Below are 13,748 nucleotides of genomic sequence, written 5' to 3'. Positions count from 1 at the left end.
GCTTATGAAATCTATACATACACAGACACATATATATATATATATATATATATAATATATACATACACGTGTGAACATGAGTATTCTATAAAAAAAAAAAAAAAATGTTTTTGCTTCTTCATAACGCTTCGCTCGTTTTTCTGATATTTTATTTTCAGACTTTTAAGTATATAAAAGCCTCGATGATCTTAATAGTGTAAAAGAAAAGGGAAAACAAATTTCCAATAAATCGGAATATAATTATAAGTCTATCGTCTTATCTCCCATTATTTAATAAATAAATAAATAAATAAATAAATAAATACAATAAAGGTAAAAATAATAATAATAAACAAAAATAAAAGAACCTTTTTGTCATTATCTTTTAACATTAGAAACAAAAAAGAAATAAAATAAGAACAAATAAAAAAGAAAAGAAAAAGAAAAAGAAAGAGAAAATTTGAAACTACAATCGATTGAAAAATTTTCCCGCGTTAAATTTCAAATGAACGTTCCATCAATCGGTAACTTAACCTCAAAAGAGAAGCAAGAAATTAAGAAATGAGTACGTGCATTCGAAGCATTGACAGATGGCGCCGTTTTCAAGGCCATTGTACGTCGTCTTCGTCGTCTTTGTCGTCCGTCGTTGTGTCGTCGAGTATTCGCCGTTGACGTCGTTGTCGTCGTCTTTATCGTTGTCGTTGTCGTCGTCGTCGTTGTCATCGTCAAAACGAAGAAAAGAGACGTAGAAAATCGTAATGATGAATTAAAGGTATCGCTGTGTGAAGTTGATTTGTATTAAAGTGCAAGATAAAAAGGAAAGAAATAAAAAGGTGTTTAGAATGCGGACCAAGATTGAAGATAAGATAACGTGTATTTGGTCAAAATAAAGATCAAATTTAAAGTCTTCTATTAGTGTGATCAAAGGTGTTTTCGCTTGTTGCACGCAGTTGCCTAGGCGACTAAAAGAGGGTAACCCTTTTATTATTACTAGCGCGTACGGTTACACATATACGTGCGTGATCCGAAAAAAAGTGTGCTATGAGAGTGGATCGACGCCACCAATCGTCGAGATGTCGATTTTCAAGTCCCTTCGATGATTATTCAATGTTCCTAAATCGATCGACCTGAAGAATTAAAGAAAACAAAACAATACAACATAACACAACACGCAAAAAAAGAAGGGAGAGTTAAAGAGACGGGGTAGTTGAGGTGAAAAGGGGAAGGAAGGAAGGAAGGAAGGAAGGAATAAAGGAAACAGGAATAATAAAGAGAGAAAGAGGAAAGAAAGAAAGAGTGTGAACTAAAGTGAAAGATAGACAGGGATAACAAAAACAAAAAAAAAAGTAAAAGGGATCATGGACTATCCGATTTTAAATCACTACGACCCATCCGTAACGGATGAGACAGCCGGTAATGGTGTAGACCAGCAAGAACTACTTTGTGAGTTTTCTAGATCTTTCCATCATCTACCTTGCGATCCTTTTTTATTTCAACTTAGTCGCGGTGCCAAAAGGTAATAAGGGAAAGATGTGAAAACGTCACACGCCACAAAATAAAAAAAATAAATGAAAAAAAAAAACGCGCGAAAACGTCTCGTTCATTCTCAAACAAAGTGCTCTAAGAGATATTTCTATGCGTAGAGACAACGTATGTATATATATATAAAGATGTATGATGAGTATATATCGTTCGATATAATGAAGGCTTAAAAAAAGGCGCCAAATTTGTAATTTATCTTATAAACGTCGCACTTTTTTGTTCTTTCTCATTTCCCCCCTCTTCCAATGTCGTCAATGTTAATTTATCTCTTTTTGCTAATCTTTCTTATCTTTCTTACCACTAATCTCTTTTGTTTTCTTGCGGTTGTTTGTTTTCTTTGATATCAATGACAAGTCGTCTCTGTTTGTAATATTTGTAAATGTTTCTTTTTCGGTTAATAAATTGTGCATTAAAGTTGCAGTTTTAAGAATGGATATTGAAGTGTATTTGTTTCATGTTTTCTTGTCAAATTTCGTACAATAAGAATTCCCGTATGTTATATGATTATAAAGGTTTCTCTTTTTACTTTTTTTTTCTTTTTTTTTCTTTTTTTTTCTTTTTTTTGTTTTCTTTAGGTTTGGTTATAATTTGTAATCTTTACATTTTTAGGGGGAGAATCAAATTATGTATTACCAAGCGATGAATATATACCTGCACCTGAACAATTTGAAGAGGAATTTATAGGAGCTGAATTTCGTGAAACTCGAACATTGCTTGCAGATGGGGGAGATAGATTTGGAGTTTCCACTGCCACTTTCGATACAATCGAGGAACTTATGTGGATGGGAAATCAAGGGGTATTAGAACTTTCATTTAATTCTTTAAGTATAAATATTTTTGTTATATCAACTATAATGCTTTTGTTTATGCAATCATATTTTGTCATAGGGTCACGTAACATCTTATTATGGTCCTGGTTTACAAAAATATACTTCCTTTCAAGTACATGCAACACAGGAAGTGCGACAAATTCATCCGTTGGATGAAGGAATTTTGGTGCTTACTCAAAGTATATTGCGATGTCAATTAAGACGTGGCATACCAATATTCACACATATGTATGTAGACATACATTCATGAAAAAACTTGATACTTCGATATTAAATATTATCAAATTGTAGGTCACCGAACATGGTAGATATGCAATGCATGCTTCAAATTTCTCCAACTAGAATGTTAATGGGAGGACATCAAGAAAAAATCATTGATTTTAATCTTACTAGAGGAAAAGAGATTGGATTAGTAAGACGTTTTGATATATTTATAAATCAACTTCATATAAACAATTATAAATGTATCTAATTTGTTAGGTTCATGTGGGAGAAAATGGTTGTGCAATATTAAGGCAACATAGTAGACTTATTTGTGCTGGTAATCCAGCAGGAAGAATTGATCTCAGGGATCCGAATACGTTATCTATAGAACATACTTTTGATACTCATAGCGGTTCCCTTAGCGATTTTGATGTTCAGGGAAATTATCTTGTTACCTGTGGTTTCAGTCATAGGTAAAAATAGCCATTAATTAAAATAGATTTGAGATTAATTAAATGTTTTGAATTGATTTATATATTGTAATATATATATATATAGTCGTCAAGGCCTGACAGTAGACCGATTTTTGATGGCATATGACTTAAGACAAATGAGAGCTTTAAGTCCTGTTACAACATTGGTGTATCCTCTTCTCTTAAAATTTCTTCCAAGCTATTCTAGCAGACTTGCAGTTGTTTCTCCCTTAGGACAAATGCAATTGCTTGATACAATCTATGCCAACGTACAACAACCCTTAACATGTTTATATCAGGTGAATGCCTTATATAATTGACTTATATATTTATGATTATTATTTATAGATGGTTACACGTTTACATATGTAATTATAGGTTGCAACTAATGGAGCATTTATACTATCGTTTGATGTATCATCTACATCCCAATGTCTTTGTTTTGGAGATTCTGGTGGATCTATACATTTAATGTCTACAAATACTTCAGAACCTCAGTTCAATACATTTTCAAGGTTAGTTATTATTACATAGATACTTTATTAATGAAAATAATTAATGCACAAGTTAAACTTTTCTTTTATTAGACCTACAGAATTTGCCGATCCTGTTGATTCCCTTCAACCTATATCATTTGATGATGATATTACACCCTTCAGTGCGATACCTGTGATGTATACTGGACATCCATTGCTGAGCGATTGGCCAGAAGAATTATTAAAAAAAATTTACAGGTATGATCTTATTACTATAGCTTTTTTTAAACAAAATAAATGTTTGCATTACTAAATTATTTATTTTAAATTATAATAATGTAAAGATTTGTTCTCTGACTACTAATATAATATTTAATTTAATATGTATTGCTATTATGTATTGCTTTATTAATCTGCAGGAAAACTCCTCCAATTGATTCTGAAGTCCTGCGCACAATGAAAATGCAAGGAACAATAGGTTATGCTCCAAATCCTCAGGCTTTTCGACGTAATCAAGTGAGGAAACAATATTCTCCCAAATTTCTACAATATTCTTCTCCATCTTTTTTCAAATTCCCTTAAAACGTATATTTTTCTCTTTGCATCCTCTAAAAGATCTCGTATTTATATTTTCAATTGAATTTAGGAGTTAACGTGTGTTATCTCATTCATAAGGTTTGATATTATTATACATATGAATGTATATGTACATATATATATATATATATATAAATATATAGATATTTAGATATTGTTTACCGTACTATAGATAGAAAGATAATACAGACTATTTTTTTTATGCTTTTGAGTAATCTTCAATATCTTATAAGTGATTGAATTCTCAAACGGTAACTATAGTCCTTTATATACATATATAAAAGCAACACTATATATATTTTGATTAAACATAATATAATGATATATTTTTTTTCTTTGTCGACTGCCATCCGTGATAATATAATATACAGCTAATGTTATTAACTGTAAAGATAATATCGCGAAACTATTTTACTATCAAATGCCTTAAAGATCTTATTTTAATGAACAATATCCAGTATAGTCTTGCCATTTAAAAGCAATGCGAGGGCAATATCCTTGTTCTATATCTGCAATATAAGAATTCAAGCTGAATATAATTAAAATATTAACTTTTGTAGAAAGAAAGAAAGAAAGAAAAAAACAAAAAGATATATTAATTAAGACTGATAAATTTAGAACTTAACATTGTTAAGAAAACGTGATATTATATTTTCATAAGCTAGTCTATTGTATTCTAGTAATTTCAGTGTGATAATTCATAAGAATGGAAGGATTTATTGTATAAATCAAAAACATACTGCCCACAAAAGATGACATGGAATTGCCATTTGATTTTTTTTTTTTTTTTTTTTTTTTTTTTTTTTTCAAATAAATGTATTATTATTCAGTTTAAAATGATTTATTATAAATGTAAAGAACAAGTGAAAAAGTTATGCTAAACGTTCAATTGATCTCGTTGGTGTAAACTGTTATATTTTTAATTATAACGTTTAGTAATTAATTAGCTTATTACTTACAGTAACAAAATTATGAAATAAGAAAATGATGTATATATATTTATATATATATATATATATCATTTTCTTTGAATTACTATTAAAAACAAAATTGAAAGCACAAACTATCGAGTAAAAACTTTGACTTATATTATCATTATTATATAGTGCCAATTCATAATAATTGTAAATTTATCCTAAATCAAGTAAGTGAAACGGTGAAGACAAGACCATGGGTTTTGATGAAATTGCAGGGTTACGTGTAATAAAAAATAAAAAAGTATTTTAGGAGAAACTCTCTATAGATAAAAAAAAAAAAAAAAATTGAAAAAAGAAAAGCTTTGATTAAATCATTTGGAGATGGAGGATGCAAAAGAGATTCCCTAGCATGCTACAAATATGCACTTTAGAAATTGTAGATTATAACATATATATGTATAAATATATTCCAAAGTTAATTTATATATATATATATATATTCTTTCGTGTTCTCAAAAAGGTTTTAAATTATTAATAAGATAGAGTTATAAAAGTATTCAGAAAAGTTCAAAAATCAATCAGTATTTCTTTATTCTAGCATTAACCCTTAAATTTCATCAATTAATATGACAATCTTCTATGTCTTCAAGTTAGCATAACACAATATGTTTATAAATCAAAAAGCGTTTACGAACACACACTCTGCTTTCTTTTTTGATATTTTTTTTGTATATTATTAAATATTAAGTACATTTTTGCATAGATTGTGCCATTTTGATATAAATGTATAATTGAAGTTGTACTTGAATGAAATAAAAAGTTGTAATAATATATTTATAAGCCTTGCATTAATATCGCGCTACTAATTTAATTGAGTCGCGCCCACAATATTTTCCGAATAGGTATTATTTATTTTTTTAACAATTCTAATTATAATTTATGTGGAGCTTATAACAAAATTATACAACTTTTATATTATTATTATTATTATTATTATTATTATTATTATTATTATTATTATTATTATTATTATTGTGCAGAAAGAAAATTTATATGCATACATATATATATATATTAATGGATTAGAATAAAAATAAATAATACCTCTTTTACAGATACCTTACAATTTGGAAAAACGACGTGGCGTAGTTGCGAAACTTTTCGCGTCAGATTCACGAGCTAAAACAGATGACGGAACTTTTGTGGCAATACCAAAGCGTTATCGTAAAATTGAGGTCAAATATTCACGAATCGGTTACGACGAATTCGATTTTGATCAATACAATCGGACCAATTTTTGCGGTCTCGAAGCTACACTTCCAAATAGTTATTGTAATGCGATGTTACAGGTAAGTGTTAAAAATAATTTCTTCTAATATTTTGTATTAATATTATATAAATAATACACGTGTATAAATAATATATCCTCGTTATAATTACAGTTATTTTATTTTTGTGAACCTGTAAGAGTTGCACTACTTTCACATTCATGCCAAAGAGAATTTTGTTTATCGTGTGAACTGGGATTCCTTTTTCACATGTTGGATACATCCCGGGGATTACCCTGTCAAGCAGCCAACTTTCTTAGAGCTTTCAGAACTGTCCCAGAGGCAGCAGCTTTAGGACTTATTTTAAGTGACTTACATCCAGAAGCCAAAAGGAAAACAAGTTTAGTCAGATTAATCCAGGTATTTATTCAGTATGATGATATTTTTTTTTTTATTTATAATTAAAATTAATACGATAAGATGTTAATAATATTTTTGTAAAATCTTCTTTTAGAGTTGGAATCGATTCATTCTTCATCAGATACATTACGAAATTCTAGAAACTAGAAAACGCCAGCAGGAAGAAAAAGAAGCTGCACGTTTAAAATCGGGACCTAAATGTGCACCATTTGTTTATAATGAACAAGATTTTCCAAGCATTTTACAGGATCTCGGTTCTCGATATAAAAGTCATGATAAAGAAAGGAAGAAAAGGAGAAAGCAAGAGGAGGATGGTAAATATATGTGGATAAGATCGAAAGGTAAACACAATTTATGTGTATCCTTAGCACTGGGCACTTTTTGTGTTTATTTTTCAGCCTGTATGTAATCATATTTTATATACTGCTTAAAATATTCAATAGAATTCCATAAATAGCCATAAAATACAAAAAAAAGAACGATACGTTAGAACTTGTATTATTATTATTAGTATTGGGATGCATTATCTCAAAAATGTGTAATTGGGAAGCACACTTGTATAAAAAAAAAAAAACATTTATCATTTAATTAACGAAATTGAATTGATTTAAATGTTTATTATCAATCGAATTCTAACTTGACTTTTTATTTATATTTTATGATATTCCATCAAACTCTATTAAATATTTTAAACAGGCTTGTTCGAAGGCTGCAGGGCTATATCCGAAAGATGACAAGAGGCAACTGGAAGCATACGGTATTCTACTATATTTTGTTTTATGATGTACTACTACCACAGTGGCACAAGAATTTTTATTATTTTATAGTTTCCATCTTGATAGAATTTTTAGGATCTTTTTGTACTCTTGCATTTTTTGGATATTGCATCTGAAGCTTTTTAATCAAACGTATTTTAATAATATGTCGGACCCGCAATTTTACCTTAACATTGCTCTAGATGTTCAGCAATGCATTGCATTGTTTGTTCGAGTGCTTTTTATATGATTTATTTTTAAATAGATCGCAATGTTACAAAAATGCACGTTTATGCCTTTTGCACAATTGTAAATGAGTAAGTTTGTAGTTTCATTGAAAATACATTTGTATTTTTAACGATTTCTATTATTTTATATTACAAGTAGATCAAGGTAATAAAAAGTCTCCCGAAGAAAATGAAGTGCGAGATGAGGAAACGGAAATCAGTCGACTATTTGGATCTGAACAAATGCACATACATCGTTGTTTGAAATGTGGTCAAGAAGCTACTAAACATTCTATCATGTTACTGTGTAATTTAGTGTACCCCGAAATAGTTAATCCATGTAAGATGTTATCTAATAATTATCTATTATTTGTATAAATTATTAAGGTGATGTAATATAGAACTATAAATTTTGGTTTCTTCTAGCAAAAGAGATTCCATTTACAAATATACTTGAACGAAGCTTGAGACCAGAAAAAATTACTCCTGCGTGGTGCGACGAATGTCAAAAGTTTACGCCTACTCTTCAATCTCGACAATTGACCAAGTTACCTCAAATATTAGCTTTAAATTGTGGCTTAGATACGCAACAGGTAGAAAATATTTGAATGTAATGAATTTAATTATATTCAAAATTATTATATGTATAAATGATTATTGATTTTAGGATAAAGCTTTTTGGCAAAATCAAATGGACATAGTCGTACGGAAAGTTATAAATAATAAGGAGGCTAGTCCTTCATCCAGTCCTGTTCCAATTACTGTTAAACCATGTAGATATGGTAGCAATTGTACCAGAGTTGGTTGTAGATTTAGGCACATTGGACGTGATTCAGGTACACTCAAAAATAATATTTCATAAAATCTATTAGAATTTGATCAAGATATACTGGAATATATTGAAATAATATTTTTTAAATAGAAACATTAACGGTGTCACCTGCTACAACACCTATTTCAAATATAACTACCACGAATACTTCAACACCACCGAGTCATCTGTATTATTCACATTCATGGATTCCTCATAATATTGAAATTTCTATAAATGAAAATGGCATATTGTCTGTTGAAAAAATAAATTCACCAAAGATCGATGATAGTACTACACCAACTGTATTAGAAAATGGACAAGATGATAGCAATACGGAAAAGACTTCTAATAGTATAGAAATAATTAAAGATAAAAATGAAAGTGAAAGTGCAGAGACTGAAAAGAAGACTGAAGAACAAACAACAACTAGCTTGACGAGTAAAGCTCAATACAGCCTTAGCGCGGTTGTTTGTTATGTGGATGATAAAAATAATGAAGAAAGAAGAAACCTTGTCGCATTATTACGCGTTGGTCCTAACTATCATAAACGATCAACAGGTAGTGCGGTATCTCAGTGGTATATTTTCAACGATTTCTGGTAAATAATATATTATAAATAAATATCATGTGTGTGTGCAGATCACACGTGTTAGAAATGAAAACTTCTTAAGACCAAGCTTCGAGAGAATGAATCGAATGCGGTAAATTGAAATAAGAAACAAATGCATACTGTCTTCAGTCTCATTCTCTCTTAGGCTAAATCCTGTAGATATATATATATATATATACGTTTGTCTCTTTTTAGTTCGTTTCCATTGCCATGTATTTTCGTTCGTTTTTTTCAAATCACCCATCCCCATTCTAAAGAAGTTTTCACTTCAATAAATATCTTCCCTGATAACTTAAAACACATCTAACAAATATTTTGTATTACAGCATATCTCCGGTTACACCACAGGAAGCAGTTTGGTTCAATCTCGATTGGAAAGTCCCATGCGTACTTCATTATACAATAATTCCAGCACCAGAACCATCGACATATGTAAGTCCACTTACTTATGATGTCTTTGGCGAGGACAAATGTATTGCACGTAGTGGAGGAACAACGGGTATTACGTTTACACCTCTTTCGTCTGACGAAATGCCCAAGAAAGGTACGATATGCTAATAAATAAAATAATAGAACGATGATTCTCTGACAAGATCCATTTATTATTTTAGGAGAACTAGTAGGAATTGACGCCGAATTTGTTACTTTAAATCAAGAGGAATCGGAACTTCGAAGCGATGGAAAAATGTCTACGATTAAACCAAGTCATATGTCTGTTGCAAGGATTACTTGTATACGAGGGTATTATATTTAATTTAAATATTGAATCTTTCGTATATATATATATATCTTATAAATATTACTTTTTTTTTATATATTTAAGTAAATCTAAATTTGTAGACAAGGTCCTCTCGAAGGTACACCCTTTATCGATGATTACATTAGCACACAAGAACAAGTGGTTGATTATCTTACTAAATTCAGTGGAATTCAACCGGGTGATTTGGATGCCAATTTCAGTAGTAAACATCTAACAACGCTCAAATCGACCTATCAAAAATTAAGATTCTTAGTTGATAATGGTATCATATTCGTTGGTCATGGATTAAAAAATGACTTTAGGTATTGGATCAATTGTTTCATTTATCAATTATCACACTTTTTAATCTATTTATTATCATTTATGACAATTTTGTTCTTTTTTTTTTTTTTTGACGTAATAGGGTAATTAATTTGGTCGTACCTCCAGAGCAAATAGTAGATACAGTATGGCTGTTTCATCTACCTCATCATCGTATGGTATCGTTAAGATTTTTAACGTGGCATTTCTTAGGTAAAACAATACAATCTGAAACACACGATTCTACGGAAGATTCACGAGCTGCTCTGGAGTTGTATCGTAAGTATAAAGAATTGGAAAGTTCAGGAAAATTAGCAGAAAATCTCAAAGAACTTTATACCGTTGGGACCCAGTTACAATGGAAAGTTAGTATCCTTAAACTTTCGCAAATAATTATTTATAATTTTATGTGTGTATTCACACATTTATTAATTAATTTGAAAAACTTGTCATTATTACAGGTACCGGATAGCTGATATGAGGTTAGTGAGTGTAACAATGAAACTGATAACATGGAATTAGAAAACGATAATGAGGTCCAAGTGATAAATGCATTTGAGTGTATAATAGGCCAAGTAAATAGTTCAAAAATTAATTCGTCTGACGAATTTTAAATTTAAAAGAAAAAAAAAACAACAACAACGTTCGATTAATCCAATTTTAAGTTCTTCTCTCTTTTTTTTCTTCTTCTTCTTCTTTTTTTCTTCTTCTTTACAATGATAAAACGTTTTATTCATTATATGTATATATATATGTACAAAAATGAATAATTTTACAACGGAAATTTGAACAATTATCGAGGATAAACAAAAATGAAAGGAAATGAAAATTACGGGTATAACAAATGTTGATAATTTGTTTAAGAAAAAAAAAAATTAGGAAAAAAAAAGAAAGAAAAAAGTAAGAGCCTACCTTTTTTAATCTAAAAAAATCAAGTCAGAAATTTGTCGTTTATCATGATTCGTTATCGAAATATATCGGAATTCTTGTTACATCGAAATTCATGATGAATTTATAGAGAAAGAAACATATTTCATACTAAAAAAAAAAAAAAAAAAGAAAAAAGAAAAAAAAAAGAATAAGAAAAAAAAGCAAGTAGGAAAATTATAACTAAAGAAATTTCTTGTTAATTAGAATTCAGAAGGATGATGGTGTGTCTAAATTGTTAATAATCAATAGGGAGAATTGTACATAATGTTCCATAGCATAATTAGCATATCGAAGATCAGAAATTGTTTTTTTCTTTTCTTTTTTTTTTTTTCACGCTGTTGTTCCATTCGTTCCACGTTTTCTTTTATTGTTTTCTTTTTTTGTTTTTTGTTTTTTTTTTTATTTTTTCCATATTTTAACAATTTCGATAATAATATCGTTAATCACGTTTAAATATTATACAAAACGAACTTTTTAATAATGTATGTGTGTGTATAGAAAAAATAGTAATCGGTATCATCTCTCATGGCAATAATTTACCGTAAAACAAAATGACATGTAACACAACAACACAACACGCGATCATCGTAATCATTTCCTTTGTATATTATTATGGTGGTACCTTACGCTCTATCGGGACATAATGATACCTTTTTTTATTCTCTTAGGATGTATAATAATTATAATGTATTTTTTTATAATCTTTACTTATCCCCTCCCCCGATGAATTTTAGTTATTATTTCGTAACGATCATGAAGCGTCTTTATTTATTCCCGACGATTAATCAAAATCGTCGTATCTATAATAACTCTATCTTTTTATACGAAACTTTCGAAACTCAAAACACATTCAGGATATTATAGTGATAATATATTTTACAAAAAAAAAGAAAATTAAAAAATTTAAAAATAAAAAAAAAGGAAAGAAAGAAAGAAAGAATAAAACAACAAAATAATTGTAACACATTATAGATTATTTTTGTATACAATTTTATCAATGAGAAAAAGAAAAAATATTGAAAATAAAAAAAGTCGAAAATTTATTGCAAATAATTGTCTATCCCATTTTAACGCGAAAATGACGTTATGAAACGAATAAATAAATATACATTTTTATAATATAAAATCAATTCTATCTCGTAATATTTGATACGATATATTGTTTGTTTGTTTTTTTTTTCTTTTCCAAAGTCTTGTTCACAGATTGACATGATCGAGCTGAGTTAAAAACATTTGATTGAAGACAAATGATCATGGTGGTATCTCTTCGTGCTGGATCATTACAATATTTTTGTAAGTATTTACTTAAAGTAGTTCACTTTAATACATACATTATTATGTAATATTTTTAATTACTATATATATATTTATATAATTTTTATATTATAAACTTTCTCTTTTTTTTATTATCTGTCACATATAGGATCATTTTAAATTAGATTATAAATTTATTACGCAAATCAGTGACGAAGAAAAAAAAAAAAGAACAAAAAATAACAGCATTTAATTAATATTAATATCATTATACATATATATATATATTTTTTTTTTTCTTTAATGTTACGACTCGCTTAAAATGTATTTACAAAAATTATTTTCTGTATTTTATCGATTGACTGATTTTATTTATCTCATTTCTCATCACATCAGTCAAACGATATTATTATTATTCCGCGTTAATAAAACTTACTTTTCGTATAATTTAAGTATTATAATAATAACATAATTAATAATTTACAAAATTATACACACACACCTGGGGCATGGCTGCAGCCCTACTAATCATATGTTACGACGCTCTGGTTTTATGTTACTACATGGTTTACATACATACATATATAAATTTAATAAATAATATGAAAAAATTAGCGTATATTGCCAAGCCTGCTTTCCCAGATGTAACGAGTAGCCCACATTAAGGCTTTGTTGTTGTTGTTGTTGTTGTTGATCGTAGAAGCGAATGAGAATCCTCAAAAGGTTAAGGTCTTTTGCATAAGTTGATAATAACAAAATAAAAAGAAAGGAAAGGTAATAAAACTTTGAGAATTTCTCTCGCTTCTGATGACCCGTAAGGTAATGGCTTCAAAGTAAATTAAGTTACACGTTAAAAAAAAAAAAAAAAAAAAAAAAACATCTCCTGACTAGAAACTTGCGTGGATCTAACTGCTGCAGGAGCTGGAAGGAGTATTAAGTGGCAGTAAGTATTGCTGTATGAACGACAACAAATCATCACACGTTAATTATTATCGTTCGATGCACCAGATGTTTTTTTCTTTTTTTATACATTTGTCATATAAGACAATTGCAAAAAAAAAAAAATCCACTAGATTCATTTTCTTCTCCTTTAGTAGCTGGACATCGAGAACGTTAAGGCACTTCTTCCGTGATTTCCAATTCACGATCAAAACGTTAAAATACAAATTCGTTCGAAGATAGAAAATGAGAGAAAGAGAGAGAGCTCGAAAAGTCTAAGGAAACTCTCTTTGAAGAGAGGTGCCATTTTTAAGGGTGTTCTTCACCTTGTTGAAAGTGACCATTCCTGTTTAAGGGTTGTCTCTCGGGTGCATCGGAAGGTCGATTTCTTTTGAAGAACCCACACTGTTAACATAGATAATATATATTAATTTTTTATGTTTTTCGTTCTAA

At 29.1% G+C, this 13,748-nt stretch overlaps 2 protein-coding genes across 7 annotated transcripts in view; one reads left to right on the top strand and one right to left on the bottom strand.

Moving 5' to 3' along the window:
- The first annotated feature begins 524 nt into the window (after window positions 1-524).
- PAN2 (PAN2-PAN3 deadenylation complex catalytic subunit PAN2) lies at window positions 525-13,124 on the top strand. Of its 5 annotated transcripts, XM_015333338.2 has the most exons (21): window positions 539-1,422; window positions 2,131-2,318; window positions 2,410-2,579; window positions 2,643-2,763; window positions 2,832-3,028; window positions 3,114-3,327; window positions 3,407-3,543; window positions 3,616-3,762; window positions 3,924-4,020; window positions 6,134-6,367; window positions 6,461-6,706; window positions 6,801-7,047; window positions 7,846-8,028; window positions 8,115-8,281; window positions 8,356-8,524; window positions 8,611-9,100; window positions 9,439-9,656; window positions 9,724-9,853; window positions 9,953-10,174; window positions 10,276-10,537; window positions 10,634-13,124. In XM_015333338.2, exons 1-21 carry the CDS (start codon window positions 1,338-1,340, stop codon window positions 10,646-10,648), a joined length of 3,939 nt encoding a protein of 1,312 aa, XP_015188824.2. In that variant the 5' UTR covers window positions 539-1,337; the 3' UTR covers window positions 10,649-13,124. The 5 variants fall into 5 exon arrangements, with proteins under 5 accessions (XP_089026942.1, XP_089026940.1, XP_089026943.1 ...); XM_089170816.1 differs by having other exon boundaries at window positions 525-1,422; window positions 6,801-7,020; window positions 10,276-13,124; XM_089170814.1 differs by having other exon boundaries at window positions 525-1,422; window positions 10,276-13,124.
- Window positions 11,473-13,748, bottom strand: part of if (integrin subunit alpha inflated) — a 65,683-nt gene continuing 63,407 nt past the window's right edge. For both annotated transcript variants that reach the window (XM_089170812.1, XM_089170813.1), the window contains one exon: window positions 11,473-13,700. In XM_089170812.1, the coding sequence (XP_089026938.1) occupies window positions 13,605-13,700 (96 nt within the window). In that variant the 3' untranslated portion in view covers window positions 11,473-13,604. The remainder of the gene's footprint in view (window positions 13,701-13,748) is intronic.

The sequence above is a fragment of the Polistes dominula genome, unplaced genomic scaffold (genome assembly GCF_049000335.1).
Source record: "Polistes dominula isolate Pdom_NZ unplaced genomic scaffold, Pdom_raw_medaka contig_79, whole genome shotgun sequence".
Lineage (NCBI taxonomy): Eukaryota > Metazoa > Arthropoda > Insecta > Hymenoptera > Vespidae > Polistes > Polistes dominula.
The sequence above is the reverse complement of the archived record's forward strand: the minus strand, read 5'-3'. Positions and strand labels throughout refer to the sequence as shown.

Coding starts and splice junctions, on each gene's coding strand:
- PAN2 (XM_089170814.1), top strand. CDS start 1,338: ATGGACTATCCGATTTTAAATCACTACGACCCATCCGTAACGGATGAG. Junction 3,763..3,923: donor TTATTAAAAAAAATTTACAG/GTATGATCTTAT, acceptor ATTAATCTGCAG/GAAAACTCCTCCAATTGATT. Junction 9,854..9,952: donor AGGATTACTTGTATACGAGG/GTATTATATTTA, acceptor CTAAATTTGTAG/ACAAGGTCCTCTCGAAGGTA.